Source organism: Doryrhamphus excisus, chromosome 19 (assembly GCF_030265055.1).
Source record: "Doryrhamphus excisus isolate RoL2022-K1 chromosome 19, RoL_Dexc_1.0, whole genome shotgun sequence".
Classification (NCBI taxonomy): domain Eukaryota; kingdom Metazoa; phylum Chordata; class Actinopteri; order Syngnathiformes; family Syngnathidae; genus Doryrhamphus; species Doryrhamphus excisus.
The window spans coordinates 9,451,190-9,468,418 of NC_080484.1; the positions used below are offsets into that span (position 1 = coordinate 9,451,190).

The 17,229-nt window shown below is 41.4% G+C and overlaps 2 protein-coding genes across 6 annotated transcripts; one reads left to right on the forward strand and one right to left on the reverse strand.

Moving 5' to 3' along the window:
* The first annotated feature begins 49 nt into the window (after positions 1 to 49).
* Positions 50 to 9,203, forward strand: LOC131107091 (zinc finger protein 106-like). 3 transcript variants are annotated; one of them, XM_058056768.1, is made up of 21 exons: positions 53 to 216; positions 441 to 574; positions 876 to 937; positions 1,009 to 1,212; positions 1,282 to 2,127; positions 2,451 to 2,727; positions 2,935 to 2,995; positions 3,065 to 3,219; positions 3,291 to 3,351; positions 3,428 to 4,160; positions 4,236 to 4,282; positions 4,423 to 4,571; positions 4,666 to 4,800; positions 4,865 to 4,981; positions 5,073 to 5,264; positions 6,222 to 6,284; positions 6,378 to 6,497; positions 6,577 to 6,648; positions 6,736 to 6,807; positions 7,832 to 7,978; positions 8,057 to 9,199. In XM_058056768.1, exons 2-21 carry the CDS (start codon positions 443 to 445, stop codon positions 8,105 to 8,107), a joined length of 3,696 nt encoding a protein of 1,231 aa, XP_057912751.1. In that variant the 5' UTR covers positions 53 to 216; positions 441 to 442; the 3' UTR covers positions 8,108 to 9,199. The 3 variants fall into 3 exon arrangements, with proteins under 3 accessions (XP_057912754.1, XP_057912752.1, XP_057912751.1); XM_058056771.1 differs by lacking the exon at positions 1,282 to 2,127 and having other exon boundaries at positions 50 to 216; positions 8,057 to 9,203; XM_058056769.1 differs by lacking the exon at positions 441 to 574 and having other exon boundaries at positions 52 to 216; positions 8,057 to 9,200.
* LOC131107093 (calpain-3-like) lies at positions 8,365 to 16,787 on the reverse strand. 3 transcript variants are annotated; one of them, XM_058056775.1, is made up of 23 exons: positions 16,390 to 16,787; positions 14,824 to 14,893; positions 14,476 to 14,594; positions 14,261 to 14,394; positions 14,023 to 14,191; positions 13,785 to 13,868; positions 13,623 to 13,714; positions 13,393 to 13,470; positions 12,874 to 13,034; positions 12,635 to 12,801; positions 12,539 to 12,550; positions 11,408 to 11,616; positions 11,300 to 11,336; positions 11,060 to 11,083; positions 10,861 to 10,947; positions 9,666 to 9,743; positions 9,544 to 9,601; positions 9,410 to 9,474; positions 9,224 to 9,292; positions 9,058 to 9,136; positions 8,765 to 8,881; positions 8,630 to 8,688; positions 8,365 to 8,501 (listed from the first exon to the last, which is right to left on the reverse strand). In XM_058056775.1, the coding sequence occupies exons 1-23, from the start codon at positions 16,696 to 16,698 to the stop codon at positions 8,475 to 8,477; spliced, it is 2,304 nt and encodes a 767-aa protein (XP_057912758.1). In that variant the 5' UTR covers positions 16,699 to 16,787; the 3' UTR covers positions 8,365 to 8,474. The 3 variants fall into 3 exon arrangements, with proteins under 3 accessions (XP_057912758.1, XP_057912756.1, XP_057912757.1); XM_058056773.1 differs by having other exon boundaries at positions 9,410 to 9,601; XM_058056774.1 differs by lacking the exon at positions 11,060 to 11,083 and having other exon boundaries at positions 9,410 to 9,601.
* Positions 16,788 to 17,229: the final 442 nt, after the last annotated feature.

Sequence of the window (17,229 nt, forward strand, 5' to 3'; positions counted from 1 at the left end):
ATTACAATACAGTAATTTAATTTGTCTTTGTTAAATGTTTTAATGTGAAACTTTTTTTTAGGTTTATATTAAAAACAACTTTGATTTGAAGCCATGGGTTGGAACCTGACGTCAACAAACATGGCGGAGCTGCAGTAGTTCAATCTAAGCACCATGTGAACTTTTAGAGTTTTCCTCTTCTTTTGTCAGTGTTAACACCACAGGCACATTATTCGGGTAAGTGTAATCTCTTTACAATGTACGTATTTCCACCTCCTTTATTTGAGCAGGAGTATATACCCTTTTCATTGCCTGTTTAGTCCAGGCGTATTTACTATAACCTGCTCACATTACTGTGTACTTAAATAGCATGTTGCCTTGTTCTAATATTCACACAAATGCGATTCCTTATATACATATGTTGCTCGACCTAATCACTTAATTCGCTTCTTCTTTCCCAGACATGGCAACGGTTCAACCTCCACATGCGGGGGACAAACCATTGTTTTCGAACAAACACAAGCCACAAAAGACATACTACAGGAAACTCAAACGTCATTTCTGCATTTTGTGTCGTAATTCATACATGAAAAATGTAAGTCATTCCATCGTTTTCTATATAGCCTGTCCTTATTAGGGTGAAAGGTGAGCTGGAGGCAGGGTACACCCTGGTTGCCAGGCAAATACAGATTACACACATCAACAACCTTTCACACAATTTAGAGCCTTTATTAGTCTAACAAGTTGTTTTGAATAAAGGGAAGACGCTTGAGTATGCAGAGATAAGTAACGCAAAGTCCATACAGATGATGATGGTGACTGATTGTGCTAACAAATACACCACTATGCTCTCCTAAAGTTACTGCGGTTGATGAATGTATGTGTGTCACCTATAGAGATCCCACGAGCATATGCACAACATACTACACCACAAACAGCTGGAATTAGTGCTGGGCAAGTAAGTTAAATCCACACAAGTTTGCACCAAAAGGTGTTTTTGTTTCATTTCTCGTGTGTTTTTCTAAACAGTGTTGACTGTCATGATTGCCTGGTGTGCAAGGTGTACTCCATGGATCTGGATCAGTTCACCAAGCACATTGCCACATCTCAACATGAAACCAATTTAAAGAGCCTGATGAAGAAGAACATGAAGGCTGTTTCACTTTCTGCTACACTCCCCCAAGAGGCCTACAACAGGATCCTGGAGTGGAGCAAGAGCTTAAAGAAGGAGGAGTAAGATTTTCACCTATTATTTTTATTTGTTTATAGAATGAAGAGTTATTATTCTTGTTCCACTTGCAGGAAAAAAATAGTAAAAAAGAAAAGAAAGAAAAATAAGCAAATGGCTGGGCAGAAACGTGCAACAATGCCACAAGGAGCCAATGGACAACCACAGGCAATGCAGACACTGGCTAGTACCGACAGATTCAAACAAGGAAACCAGATGCAGCAAGGCAACCACACCTCCGTCTTCCAAAACAAGGAGAACAAACTGCATCAGCGCGTTGACACCACAAGCAACCGCTCCAAAAACAGCCAATCAGGTGGCGCCAATATCCCCGTGGTGGGCAAGTATCACAACAGGCCGTACCAGACTGAGGACACAAACGACTACACTAGTGATCAGCTTCCTCATTTAGGAAGCATCATCTTCAGCCAATATGAGCATAGCGGGTCTTCTCAACCACAGCAAAGTGCTCCAGAGTCAAACATGAGCATGGCGAATCCGCTTTCCATACAGGACATGGACGTCAGCTCCATGCTTAAAGAAATTAGACGGGCGCTTGGTGTGAGGGAGCCGTGTAGGGCAGATCGGGAAGCTCGGAAGCAGAACGCTGCCGAGTCAGGAACCCGGACGTCTGAGCCTTGCTCTTCAACTCTCAATAAGGGCATCAAAACATCTCATGGTGACACTGGTGACCCAGTCAGGAGAGAGACAAGCCAGTTGCTTAGCTCCACATCTACAGTTGAGTCTAACAGGGAGAGTAGAGGCAAGGTTCGGATTGCTCACAAAGGCGCGGGTGAAATCCCCGTCAAGACCATCCCGATGTTATCCGCTTTGTCTGGGCCTAAAAGTAAACCGAGCTGGAGGCAGAAGTACAGTGAGATGAATAAGAACAAGCAGAAGGACAAAGAAGGGCTTCCCAGGTGAGGGAATCATCATAATAATAATAATTTGAGCACCTCTGCCATGTACTGTTGGTTCTTTGGCATCATAGCCTTTCAGAGTTTGTTGCAAAGAAGTTCAGATGAAAAATAATAATTTGCAACCATATCAAGTGATATCTCAAATTAAAGGCCATGATGCAGGCTATCCAATAATACTGTATATCATATGTTTAATAAATAATACACTCTTGTACGGTGACAAAATGACCAAAATAAATGTGTACCTAATCTTAAATTTGCAAATATGCACAAATACATCACTTTTTGTATGTTTTAAAATGTTTTTTGTTGTTTGGCTTCAGGTTTGGAATTGAGTTGCTGAACCCTGAGCACAACCAATCTACAAACATCGCTGATGACCTGCCCCTCTCAGAGGGTTTCCACTGGGAGTCTGTCTCAAGTCCATGCATGCCCCTTCCTCCTGCTATTCCTGCTCCTCTTTCTCCTCGCCAAGACACGCCAGAGAGTGCGCCCAATGCAGACACACAGTTGGAGTCAAGCATACAAGCGTTAACTGTGAAAGTGGAGCGCAAGGAGGAGAATAGTGATGCCAACAAGAGGAAACGCCAACAACCACACGTCAGTTTTTTAAGAATGTAATACCACATTTATGTGAATATAAAGCGGTATTTTTTCCTGTCTGGAAAAGCTTTGATTATTATATTTGGGGTCTTAGATTTAAGCCAGCAGGTGGCGCCAGGCTCTTCTCCCCAAGAGAATCAAAGCCTTTCTTCCTATCACACACACAAAACTGACTATTATGTGTAAATATGTGTATTTCTGCAGAATGATGGTGTTTCTGATAAGGAAGCAAATGTTAAACGGAGGAAGACAACGTTAAAGAAAGGTAATGCTAATATTTCTTGCCTTATACCTTCAGTAATGCAAATATCTGAAGGTATAACATTTTTTTTAGACCAAAACCAAATGGACCAGCTTTTATCGGTGTCCCTCCGGGAAGAGGAGCTGAATCATTCCCTGCAAGATTTGGACAAGTCACTAGTTCTGGCCCGGAATGCCTTACAATTGGCCTACACGGAAGTGCAAAGACTTGTGTTATTGAGGCAGCAGGTACCGCTTCAATGCTTAATTTTTGTCTTTTCCTCAAATTTGGTTGATTTTGTCCCTTGCTGCTTTATTAGTGCACTGCCGAGGTGGACAGTCTGAGAGCCAGACGTATTGAAATTCTACAGGGGCTGCAAGGTACCATACTTGGGCCTACTTGCCATACCATAACTACTTGCAAATGTCTTCAATTTAATTTTGTGATCCCTTCCAGAAGTGTATTCTGCAAGCTCTAATGTGGTGCAGGTTGGCACCGCATCATCAGGATCCACTGAGAGGTCATCTACTACCGCCTTTGCTCCTCCCACCAACCTCTATCAAACGCCCGGTCCGGCATCCTCCATCAGCCAGCCCCCAGCCGCCTCCCTCCCGACGCCAACCATTACGGTTAAGCAAGAAGTCATAAGCCGGCCAGCTTCTCTACAGCTGCATGTCCAGATGAACGGCGAGGAGGCACCAGAGACCTACCCTTCGCTGCTACCATCTCTGCTGCAACCGACGACTCCTATTGTGGCTCTTCCGACTGTGACCCCTCTCCTTGAGGCCCCTCATGCTCGGACTCCTCCCACAGTGGCTGTCAGTCATTTGGATCCAGTCAAGATGGAGCGTTCGTCAGAAAAGCAACTTATCCAAATAGATTCCGATGATGAACATGAAGAACATTTTTTCACCGAACCAATGAAAGTAAATAAGAGTGTAGGAATTGGTTCTTTACCATCTAATGCAGCAGGGTTGGGTGACAAAGGGGATGATAGCGATGATTTAGTGGAGGTAATGGAGACATCCAAAACGGTGGTCATTGACATTGATGAATCCGAGAATGAGGAACCACCTGATAGTGGACCTTCAAAGGGACCAGGTCCACAAGAGGCACCTCAAAAGGGTGTCAGTGTGGAGTGCAGTTCTTCAAGCACACAGACTTATCACCAACTCAATCGAATTAAGAGGTGACCTTGCTTTTTCTTTGCTGATTAGGAATAAGTCGGTCCATCACTAAGTGTGTTCTCTTTATTATCACACAGGCAAACTGAAAGTCCTGTGTCTGTAGCTGAAACCAGTATTCCTCCAGGTGGGTGCCATGTTTATTGTCACTATTTTATTGTCAGCCAATCGGTATGATACCACTGCAGTTGGTACCCACACTAAAAGGTGCCAAAAAGTGAGTTTATTTGCCAAAACGTGCTTGTAAGCTTGTAATTCTTTTATCAGTGGTTGTTGCGGTTTCGGAGAAGGAGGAGGAGGAGCCATCTTTGGGGGCATTTTCTAATCACACAGCCTCCGTTCACGACCTTCACGTTCACAAGGGACTCTTGTACACGTGCTCTGCAGACAACACGGCGCGGGCTTACAGTCTGGCGGTATAATAGACACGGCGTGGATGCTACTACTTTAATCCATGCATGATCTTCATGAAGATCACGCTTGCGTTGTTTCATTTTTCCTCAACCACAGAACAGGGAATGCCAAGCAGTGTTTGAGGGTCACACAAGCAAAGTCAACAGTTTGCTGGTCTCTTCCTATCTCAACATGCCGGCACGACTGTACACCGGGTCCAGTGATCAGACCATTCGCTGCTACAGTTTAAAGGTACAAAACAATTCCTAATATAATTTGTCTTTGATCATCATTAATGTTTTTGCTTTGCTACTAGTCTAAAAAATGTCTGGAAACTATCACTCTACCTGACCGAGTGCTGTGCTTGCAAACTGCCTGGAACATTCTGTTTGCTGGCCTTGCTAATGGATCAGTTGCCAGCTTTGATTTAAAGGTACTGTCATACCCACCTTCACGTTACTCATTTGGCTATTTGCATTATTATTATGCTGGTTGTTATTAATAATCAAACTCCCTGGATTTAGACTCTGAAACCACTGAATGTGTTCGAGTGCCACGGCCCCCGTGGGGTCAGCTGCCTGGGCACGGCACAGGAGGGTGCTCGCCGAGTGCTGCTGGTGGGTTCCTACGACAGCACCATCAGCGTACGGGACGCTAAGAGCGGTTTGCTGCTGCGCTCACTGGAAGGTCACACCAAGACGGTTCTCTGTATGAAGGTGAGGAGACAGATGCTGCAAAATACTTCAAAGCAGGGGTCTCAAACTCAATTTACCTGCGGGCCACTGGAGCTAGGGTCTGTGCAAGGCTGGGCCGCATCAGGTTTTCAAAAAAAACCAAAAAAAAACGCATTTATTAAAAACAGAAAAATATACAAACTTTTTCAGTGCTTTGGTTCCAATTTTCTACAATAAAAGCTCTGATAAAACATTCCACTGTTCTCAAATATCTTAATTTTTATTTTTCTGCACAAAATAAGATGAAAAATAAATAAAATAAATAAATAATAAACAAACAAATCAAGAATAAAGAAAATCAATCAATCAGTAAAAAATAAATATAATAATAATAAAAAGGCAAATAAAAACTTAAGAAACCACATATAGTTGGTGGGTAGACAAATAATTTTTTTCAGATTGAAATGAACAAAGCATTATTAGAGCCCTGTAGACATGACAAAACACGACTATAGTCACATTTATACTTTTTTTATTTACAACATATTGCGCAACTGCAGGGTCTTGAGACACATGCTAACTCGCAAACTAGAGAGCTAGCGACCTAAACGGTAGCCTTCAAGTTATTTCCTAAATAGCCAAAAACTTACCACTTCCACCCGGATAGGGAGGATAACTATTAACAGTTATTTAACCTTTAATATGAACATTAATCAAACGTAATATTTTTTTCTGGGTACATGATACCATACAGCATCCATATCAAACTTGCGCGGGCCGCACTAACATTAAACTTTCACATCAAGGCGGGGGCCTCAAACTAGTGTCCTGCGGGCCACATTTGGCTTGCGGGCCGCATGTTTGAGACCCCTGCTTTAAAGGATGGAATCTGCAAGCACATCAAAATGTTATGTTTTGAGCATATTTTAGTAACTTTTGGGTTCCACAGAGTAATAATATTTCTAATTTGCATCTTTAATATTACTTGGCCTCTGCCAGGTGGTGAACGATCTGGTGTTCAGCGGCTCCAGCGACACGTCTGTTCATGCACACAACATCCATGTAAGTGTCAAAGCTGGTCCTGCCATTGTATTATTGTTATTGCATCGTGCCACATACATTTTCATGCCATTATTTATCACCTCTATGGTGTAGACGGGCGAGTTGATACGGATCTACAAGGGTCACGGTCACGCTGTCACATCCATTGTCATCCTGGGGAAAGTGATGGTGACCGCCTGTCTGGACAAGCTGGTTCGAGTATATGAGCTCCAGGTAGTAGAGCCTTCTTGTCGATGAAATAGTTGTTTTTATATGTATAAAGTCATCTTGCTGTTTTTTTTCTCCCCCTCAGTCCCATGACCGCTTGCAGGTGTACGGTGGTCACAGTGACATGGTGATGTGCATGGCTGTCCATAAGAGTGTGGTAAGGGGACACCGAAAATGGCTGACTTTCTTCCCGAGTCACCATCATGTTGTTTTATACTCTATATATATGCTGCTGTCAAAACAGATCTACACAGGCTGTCATGATGGAAGCATCCAAGCTGCCAAACTCAACCTGATGAAGAACTACCGCTGCTGGGTGAGAACATCTTTTCATGTTGGTCATGGTAATGGTAATGGTTTTATTTCATTTGAACATGCATCAGATTACAATTGAGTGCATCCCATAATCAGTTCACAGTTCCAAATGTCCAAAAGGAGTAGGAAGAAGCAAAGCTTATTAAATCCTACCCCTCCATCTGGCACTTTTACAATCAGTAACTGTTACATTTGTTCACTTCCTGCTTTCCATAATACAGTTTAAGGTTGTTGGTTTTTTTTAATAATGCACCTATATGAGCATACAATGACATAATGGGTACCATAGTAAGTGTCAATATAGTGATATATATAGCACATCATGACTGGTTCAAGACTCTTCATCCTTGTATTTAGCAAACATCAACTGCTTGTATTGTTTCTTGAATTCACTCATCGTTGTGCATTGTTTGAGGTCCTTACTCAATCCATTCCATAGTTTGATTCCACATACTGAAATGCTATGGCTTTTTAACGTAGTCCTAGCATATAAGTGTTTCAAATGTAGTTCTTCCCTGAGATCATATTTCTCCTCTCTTGTAGAGAAGTATTGGATGACATTTTTAGGTTATTGGTGGTTTTTAGCCTTATGCATTATTTTAGCTGTTTGGAAATTAACTATATCAGCAAGTTTAAGTATTTGCGATTTTAGAAATAAGGAGTTAGTACTTCTACATGTTTTTCTAGAAGTTAAAAGGACGTATGTTTTTACCTTGATTTTTACCTAAAATCACAAGAAAGTACAACCTGATCTAGTGCATTTCCTCACACAGTATAGGATTTCATAGAATATTATTGTTGACATTCATTTGTACAAATGAATGCCTCATTTGTAATGAATACCTCACCTTTTTAATAAGAGCCTAGTGCTCTCTGTGGTTGAGTAACTTGGAAACTAACTTCTTTAGCAAAGGAAGTGGCACTTGAAAGTGTCCATCTAGTGGTGACAACAACATACAGGCCCGCTATAGGACAAAACTAAATAAAGATTTCATCAAATTTCTCGCATTTGTGTTTTTTGGCAGTGGCAAAATTGCTCTCTGATTTTCGGCATGGCAGAACATATCGTCCAACACCTTGTAGGAGACCACACCAACCCCACTCTGGAGACAGTCAAATGTCGCTGGAAGGGCTGCAATGCTTTTTTCTCCACACAGCAGGAGGTCAAGCAGGTAATACATCGACCATCAGGTAATGTCTCTACTCATATTATCATGTATTTATTTACCTGTATTTCTTGATTTCTCTAGGATCTTCCTAAGCACATGCAGACACATGTGAATACGGAGAGCAAGATGTGAGTGAGGACTAACTGATGCAGCATTTTCTTCTCATTTTTCAATCCCATGATTTTGAACTCCCCTCCTCATAACAAACACATGTTGAAATCAGTTTCGTTCCGTGTCGGGCAAAAGGGCGAAATTGCTCTTAATAATGTCGACCGATTTATGTATTGAGTACATAAGTAGTGCATATTAGTGTGCAATTTACATGTACATAAACAACAGCTTGTCTTTTTAGGAATAAAAGATACAAAGAAAAAGCTGGAACATCACAGATTTTTTTTATTTTTAATTCCTTTTGTCATATATCACCTGAATTAAATCAATAACATAACAGCTCCTAATCGTGACATCCACTTCCTTTTAAGACTTGATGTGGAGATGATTAAGAATACATGGTCAGCTGAAGCCACTAAAAGAGAACAATAGAAACATCACCCAACAGTATTTGCTCTTCATAAACAAACACACGCAAACACAGGAAAAAGTACCGTCTGTTCTCACACATGGAATGAGAGTTTAAAAAAGCATTGGTCTAACCTCCAGCACATTGAGCTTGATCAATCCATCTCCGTCCTTGTCAAAAGCATGAAAAGCCCCTGCAGGAAACACTACATTACACTAAGTACAGTTGCAACATATTCATATGTGTACAATAACATGCAGTATACTTACTGAACATTCCCTCCAGTCTGACAAAACAGCAGATGTAACTATCAAAGTCGATGTTGAGGTGTTGGTTGGCGTAGCGCATGGCGATAATGTCATACAACTGTTTGTTCAGGTGGAAGCCTTAAACAGGAAGAAGTGTAACTCTGCATATCATAAGTAGATACTTTGGATGCAAATATGTCCTCTCGTGGCTGTGTGCATTATAGGAGTCAATGCATAGACTAGGAAGCCGTGGTCATATTGTATGTGCACGTTATTATGAATTTGGCACCAAATTGAACATTTTTTTTTGTCACCTGCTTCATTAACAGCATTTCGCATTTCAAAACTACTGATGGCTTCGCTTTGGTCTTTGTCGTAATGTTTGAAGATCACCTGCAAACAGTCAATGGAAATGACAAGCCATGGATAATGGACAAATGCAATAAAAAAATAGCATAAAATTAATTTAATGAGAAATACCTGCCACTGCTTGATCTTTTTCCACAGGTGTTTGAATTCCTGAAGATTTAGTTTTCCTGTTCCATCTGTCTGAAATTTGGCTCAGTTATGGAAGAAACTTATGGCATTTGTGGTGGTCCACAAATTTGGATCATCTTCCAGTATATTTCTACATGAAAGCCAGTAGGTGGCGCAGTACAAGGATACATCCATCAGTGCAATCATACTGCGACACGTCTCCAGGCTGAAACCTTCAGTTTTCTTATCGTCCACTGATTGGGAGAAGCACAGCTCCAGTGAGGGGGGGTCACATGACATCGGATGATATGTATTTGACTCACATTTTGACAGCACGTTCTTCATGATGGTCTGGAGCTCGTTGGCACAGATCTGCATGTCCTGATAGGATGGATGATCATTTCACAGGATGAATCCAAAGTGAACGTCCTTGTCGTTGACTCACCTCACCAGCGATTTGTTTGTAGATGACCCAGAACTGTTTTTCTTCTTCAGTTTCCTCCTCGGGCTCTAGGAGTTTTTTCTGGACACAAAATATAACATTCTGTATATTTTCACCATATTGGATCTACCGACCTTACCTACCTGCTGGACCTGGTAGTTGATCTGCTTATGATATATGCCGAACTAACTACCATATTGCCTTAGAATGAGATTTTTTTTGTGCTAACTTTCAGACACTTTTTTTTCTGTGAGTAACAAGAAGAAAAGCTCTGATTCACTTGGGGAGAAGTAGTTTGGCGCTACCTGTTGGTTTATAAGCCAACATGTCTTTTCTCAGATTGTGATTTTTTTTAGGGTAAAAAAACAATTCCTCTCTTATATTCGCGTTGATGGTGGATACAATACGATACTTAAGGAGGGCAGCGAGCACCAAGTCAGCCTGAGGAAGGAGGAGTACCGTATTTTCTGGACTATAAGTCGCACAAGGCCAAAAATGCATAATTAGGTAGAAAAAAACATGCATAAGTCGCACTGGAGTATCAGTCGCATTTTTTGCGGGTAATTTATTTTACAAACTACTTGACCAAAACAGACATTATGTCCTCTTGGAAGGCAAGTTCTAACAATAAAAGAATAGAGAACAGGCTGAATTGGTGTAAGATATGCTAACACAATGGTTATTCAGCTGCATGAAAAATAACCACGAACAAAAAAGCTGTCCAGTGTTTATGTAACATAAACAGTTTTTTTCATTTATAAGTCGCTCTGGAGTATAAGTCGCAGGAACAGCCAACCTGTGAAAAAAAAGTGTGACTTATAATCCGGAAAATACGGTAATCTGCGCACGTTGCCACAATTATTGACAACAAGCAGCAGAATACACCTACTGTAGTGGTGTAATGCTACAGCTGCTGCCTTCCATTTTGTCATATTGCATTGAAAATTATTTATTGAACAATTTGTTTCCCATGTGATCGGTTCCAACCTATTTCTGGAGTAATTTAAAATGTTGCTGTGTATCACACAGGCTATAAATAGTACTCATGAGTGTATGCATGATGCATTTCTCTCTGATAGAACCGAACACATGAGGGGAAAACCCAGCTGTTGGCATGGAGGTCACTTCTTTTATTCCCAGTGATGTTATTTGACCTGCGCCATGTTATGTTTGACATCCAACTATACAACTTAATTACCTTTGGTTTCTTCCTTATTTCACCCTGAATGCCGTCATGCTGGATTTCTTTGTTGGCGTGCGCTCGATCCGACACAAACACAATAGGCTATTTAAAAGACAGAAAGGGAGGAGACATTGAAGAGGTCACCGCGCCATTGTTATTGCTAACATGATGTGATTGGCAACATGGCGGTGGGGATGTAAACATGCTTTGTTACCTTGTCCTTCCTTTTCTTGTCTTGCTGGAGGACGGTTGAGATGAGATGAAACGGGTTAGTCACATTCGTGAAATAAGGATGAGGGAAAATATAGTTTACACCATTTCAGCAATTTCACTGACTTTGTGGATTATTTCCAGTCCGAGCTGTCCAGATTATGGTAATGATTTGATGCCTATTAGTTGTGTTTCAAAGCTTTTTGTCACTTCATGATGTTAGTTCATGTGCTATGTGACAAACCTGCAGGTGATCCGACCCGATGGTGCTCTCCGCCTCCCTGTGAAGAACACTTTCATTAACATGACCTTGATCTCATTTTAGTCACAGATCATATCGACATGTTCTTACTCTGACGTGTTCCGGTTCTCGGAGAACACCCTGAGAAGGAACTCTCCCTCATGATGAGGCTGAAAGGTGGTGGGGATGACCACGTACTCTCCCGGAGGGAGCCTGAAACGTTCCGTCACCTCCCGTAAGTTGATGTAATGCTTGCATTTAGCCTTGGAGGCGGTAAACAGGAAGAAGTCCTTCTGCAGATGCTTATTCGTGCCGCACATCTGCAGGGGGAATAAAGTGGGAAAGACACATGCTTGCTTATTTGTGTACTCTTTATGTTCTATTCATTTTTAGTATTCTAGTACTACAAACAGAATTGAATACTTTATTTTTGAGAAAATGAGAATGGTAGGTTAATGACACACCCTAACTGGTCCAGACCAGACAGCGACAAGTGAATTACCACAAAGTACATTCCAATATTAATAAACTGGATTTTTTTCAAGTTAATTTTTACCATTATTAGAGACCTTTAGACATAAAATAGCACCCCTATAGTTAAACTGTTGTTAGCAATCAAGTCTGGACTGTGTTACTAGTGACACCTAGTGGCCAGTGAAAATGACTCTTGTATTGCCTCAAACTATATTTGTATTTTAGTTCATTTATTTATTTATTTTAGAACATCTTTATGCTTAGAAATGCTTAACTTAGTCCAAGAATATATATTTGAATTTTCAGACTAATGGGCAGTAGTCAACCATGAAACCGCGATCAGTTAGGAATTAATTATTGAAAAAACTTGATCGGGAGGGATAATAATTAATGATATTATAGAATATATAAAATGTTATTATATAGCTTATACGTGCATTGTGATTGGCTGGTGACCAGTCCATGGTGCATAAATCATAAATAAATATTCAAACTCAGAACATTTTTTTGTCAGTGGTTATTTTGCACCCTAGGGTGCAGTTGCATTCCAAATGCAGCAGATGGTGCTCTAGTGAAAAAAAGCACAAATGCCAAATGTTTGTATTTTTATCCCCCCAAAAAGAAAAAAAGGGCAAAAATGTTTACAACTTTCACTATATTGCTGTATAATTACTGTACAGTACGACTATATTGATGCCGTCTCTCCGTTGTCTTTTGCTACAGTGTGAGGCACACATTACAGACTTGCTTCTCCCAGATGTACCGTACCTCTTCTGGCACCTGCAGGAAAACAAAACAGGACCGTCACTTTATCCGAAGAGTCTGCTGGGGGTCTGGGGCCAGGTCACATGATGACTTATGTACCTCGTAGATGGAGAACCCAATGGTAAGGAACCTAGCTCCTACATGCTTCTGCATGCGACGGCCTTTCTGCATGAGAGCCACGACGACCGTGCAGAAGTCCTGCGGGTCATCGGGGTCTTCGTCCTCATACAGCTGCAGGTGATACTGAGGGTTTGTCCAAAAGGTGTCTGTGAAACAGATGATTATGACAGCTAGGAGTACATTTACTTGACGGAAATGTGTGTGTTTTCCTTCCTCACCTGGGAAGTTTCTGCAGCCACCGGCCGAGCTGCCTCGCACCCAGCGTCCCTCATTGACTGACACTGTCCAGCTGTGCCTCTCTTCGCCCTGCAGTGTGTCGGGGGTCAGGTTACAGATCTCCAGCTTGGTGAAGTTCCTCTTGAAGTCTTCAAAGGACATCCTGGGTGGAACAGGTATCTTTGTTTATCAATATGATCTTGATCCAATGGCTTACAATAAGCACATCAGCAGCTTTGTCGATATACTGATCCTAGATCTCCTACTTTAATGGTCTGCAATACTGGTGGACCAGCCAGGACACAAAACTACTGCACATGAACATTGATTTGACAATGATTACTGTTAGAACATAGATAAAACTGAAACAGTATATAACCTTTTTTTGGGCTGACTGACTGTTCCTTAATAATAATTTGTATTTAAATTGCACTTTTAATCAACATAAATAAGAAAGAAAAATAAGAATGTGTATTAGTGCCATTTGTGGTGTTTCTGATACAAATACATATGAGTATTACCAGAATTCACTTGTCTCAACAGTTTGTTTCTTAAGATTGTCCTTGTCGGCAACAGAAATGGTGGACCATTCAATCGATCTGTCAAAATCCAGAAAAGGGTATTTTGTTATGGACCATATCATATATAAATGCTTGCAATTCATTCAATATAATTAGTGAATATGTCAACAAAACAGCTGGGAATATTATACTAATATAATTATAGGCACAAACGTTTTTCCAGATTTTACTTTGGGCTCCAGGGTCCCTTCCAGAGCACCCGTCCCCAGGGATTACGTAAGCGGATCAGGCGGATCCTGCTGTCGTTTGCGGCCTCGTCGCACTAGAAACAACACAAACACCTTCTGTTAGCGTTTAAACACAAAAATGTATAGCTTTATATGAGTGGATACCTCCTCCAAGGCTATGATGGAGTAGGCATGTCCCCGGATTAGACCAAGTTCAGTGCGGGACTCCATTTCACTGGCTGAGGTAACCTGGCAGATACAGTACATTCACTAGTAGTACATTGCATAAAGATGTATGTATGTTTTGCATACAGTGTTGCTACTACTGGAGCCTTAATGTCCCGACATGTGTTTTTAGCCCTGTCCCACAAATGTTAACAACCGTGTCTGCATGAGCGCTCACATCAATGGAGCAGCCCATCAGCGAGCCTCTCTGCAGGGCCTTCCTCATGATGTGGTAGAGCTCTTTAGGAGCCTCACACAACTCAAAGAACTCAGTGACCCCTCCGGTGAAGTCCTCCATGGCTTCCAGTGTATTTCCTCCTCTCAGGGCCTCATAAGAGCCATTCAGCCTGAAAGAGGGGCATTGGAGTCAATGTTTTGGACACATCTCACTATAGGTGCTTGTTATTCTTACTTACTTGGCATAAGCTTTTTCCAGAAGCGCACTCCAGAACTCGTTCTTTCGGAACGATTTGGTGAACACCAGCTGGTTGTTGCAGGTGGGGATGCGGTCGTCGACGACCACATCGATCCATTCCCCATAACGCCAGAACTGAGGACATTGTGTATTGGAATTAGACTGATTATCACCAAAAGAACGCTTATCATTACACCGTATGTGGTATAAACAAACCTGGAAATGGAAGATTCCGGCGTAGTTTTCTGTGAAGCTCTGATCGGGAGGAATCACTCTGTAGAGAAGCTTCTCGTTCAAAGTCAGACAGGCGATGGCGGCGAGCAACCAGCAGTCTCCTGTCAGCAGGAGATTCACATGTACATTCTATTATTTTAGATATGTGTATATATATAAGTGATATACATGAGGCCATTCAGGAGAGTGTAGATGGTAGAACATCATACAATGGAACATAAACAGCAGGAATATGGACATTAAATGGCAGATACAGACGGAAAATAAACATAAACTTGGTACATTTGTGCACATATTGTGCATCATAATGTGGAAAATCTGAAACATTACCCAATTCTCCCTGGCAGATATCCGTCCTGGTGGCTGCATCCACGATGAATTGAGGGTTTTCACATATTTCCTGTCATCGGAAAGAGAAAAAAAATTGTTACTTTGGAGAAATATGTTGGCACAGTACAGTTAACCCAACCGAAGGGTTACTATAGCACCAGCCCAACACTAGTTGTTTTGAACCAGCATGCTGGGTTGGTCCATTTTAACCCAGTAGATGAGTCAAAATAATTACAATGTTGGGTTGTTTTAACTACATATGTTGATTATATACTCTACTCAAATGCCGGCTCAATGTATTTGACCTAGTTGGTGCACATTATTTTCTATGCCGCTTATCCTCATTAGGGTCGTGGGGGTATGCTGGACTTGGGGCGAGATGCTGGTCGCCAGCCAATCGCCGGGCATACAAACAACCATTCACACTCGCATTCATACCTGTGGACAATCTAGCCTAACATGCATGTTTTTGGAATGTGGGAGGAAACCGGAGAACATGCAAACATAGATGCAGGATGGAGAATGGAGGCCGGGTCTTCCCGATTGCCTACATGCTAACCACTCGTGCTGCCCTTCATGGATCATATTTGAATATTTTGTATATTGCAAGTCATCAGCTCCAATTCCCAGAAATGTACCAAAAATTATCTTCTGAAATACTATTACTACTATGATTCATATATTTGATGTAGCTGATTGGCTGAGCAAAAGGAAATCTGGTAATATGGTTCCTAACCGTATAAAACGACAACAAAATCTAAGATAAATACATTTGTGACCAATCATGAGTCAGCAGTAACAATATCAGTTGCACACAAAGTGTGTTTACAAATCTAAATATGACATCTGCCGTGACTGACAAGACGAGGACATAACTCTTGCAACTGAAACCTCGTCGGTCCGTCCAGCTGGAAACCTTTGAAACCCTCTCCGACATTTGTCACATATTGACAGCAAAGCAGCTGCTCCAGTTCTGCAGGTCGCGACCTCTTCAAATCCCCCTCAATGTTGTGTTTAATACAGATTGGCTCTCACCTCCTAACTATACATCTCTGTCACCGCTGCCTGAAATCACTGGATGTAATTGACTTAAGACTACACTGCAACACACACACACACACATACACACACTCAGAGAGGCACATGGTTGACCATAAATGTCAAAATGAAGCTTGATGTTACAGATATAGAACATATTCCCTTGATGGGACTCCAATATCACTAATTCCCAGAGAGAGAGGTCACATGTAATTAATGTGAAATACTGATATTAGCTTAAAGCAGTTTGTAGTGCTTATTATAACTGAACTTGCAGGACAAAATACTAGATATATAATCTAATTTGGTTAAAATAATAGTTTGTGTCAATGAGATATTCATGTAATGTTTATAATTGTGTCATAAATATATAGTAGAAACAATAGCATAATTACTTCTTTCCAACAATTAAAAGTGCATGCTTGATCTGCTGGGAACATAAATTATAACATAAATATAAATTCAAAATTATTTGGAAACCAAGAGCCGCATGTAGATAGATGATATCATGGTGCTCCAAATACTCACCGACGGACGTTTCCACTCAAACTTCATGGGAGGTTTGTGACTGTAGAAGAGTGAGGAGTCACAGGCGGGGAACAGAGGGTCTTCAAACAGCACCTTCTTCTTCACGTATTTGTCCCGCAGCTCCAGAAAGGTCTTGAGACGCTTAGCATCCTTCACGGCCTCGTTTCTACTCAGGATGGCCGAGTAAATGGAGTTGGCCCCGGCCAGGGGGTAGTCTGCTTTCTCATCAGGCCCCAGTGATGCCTCTGTGTCGTGGAGCACTCTGACGTTGGTATCTTCAACAATAGGCACTCGGTGATGCTTCTCCATCTTTTTGCTACAACACAAGCTCTAAAGTGTTTTTTTTGTGTGTGTGTGTGTGTGTGCTAACGTGGCTCTAGTGATCACTTTCAGTTGAAGTTATCAGCTGCAAACAGTGACACCCAAGTCAACTCTCACACTCCTGGGTGCTGGGCCTAAATATAGAACCCTTACAAGGAGGGGAGGAGGCTTCTGGTAGGCTCTCTCCAAAAATACACATCCATTTGTGAACAATCCAGACCAACAAAGCAATTTAGATACTGAATTTTTACCTTCTCATTGATTAGTTAGCAATCTTATAAATGACGTAGTATGTCTGCAATATGGCCTCTACTAGAAAAAATGTCAAACCTCCCTCATGGGAAAAATAACTTGTACCTCTAATTAACTTTACTATGTTATCTGATACCATCTTGACTACAACGCATGTCTTTCTTTATACTTGTCAAGCTGCTGCACCTCCCCTGAAGTCTTCTGGTACATCCCAGCGGAGGCCTGCCTCACAATATAGAAATCACTGCTATAATCATATTTACTTCA

Coding starts and splice junctions, on each gene's coding strand:
- LOC131107091 (XM_058056768.1), top strand. CDS start 443: ATGGCAACGGTTCAACCTCCACATGCGGGGGACAAACCATTGTTTTCG. Junction 4,283..4,422: donor TGAAACCAGTATTCCTCCAG/GTGGGTGCCATG, acceptor TTCTTTTATCAG/TGGTTGTTGCGGTTTCGGAG. Junction 7,979..8,056: donor CACAGCAGGAGGTCAAGCAG/GTAATACATCGA, acceptor TGATTTCTCTAG/GATCTTCCTAAGCACATGCA.
- LOC131107093 (XM_058056773.1), bottom strand. CDS start 16,698: ATGGAGAAGCATCACCGAGTGCCTATTGTTGAAGATACCAACGTCAGA. Junction 13,035..13,392: donor GTTGAGACAAGTGAATTCTG/GTAATACTCATA, acceptor TGTTCCACCCAG/GATGTCCTTTGAAGACTTCA. Junction 8,689..8,764: donor CAGACTGGAGGGAATGTTCA/GTAAGTATACTG, acceptor TGTTTCCTGCAG/GGGCTTTTCATGCTTTTGAC.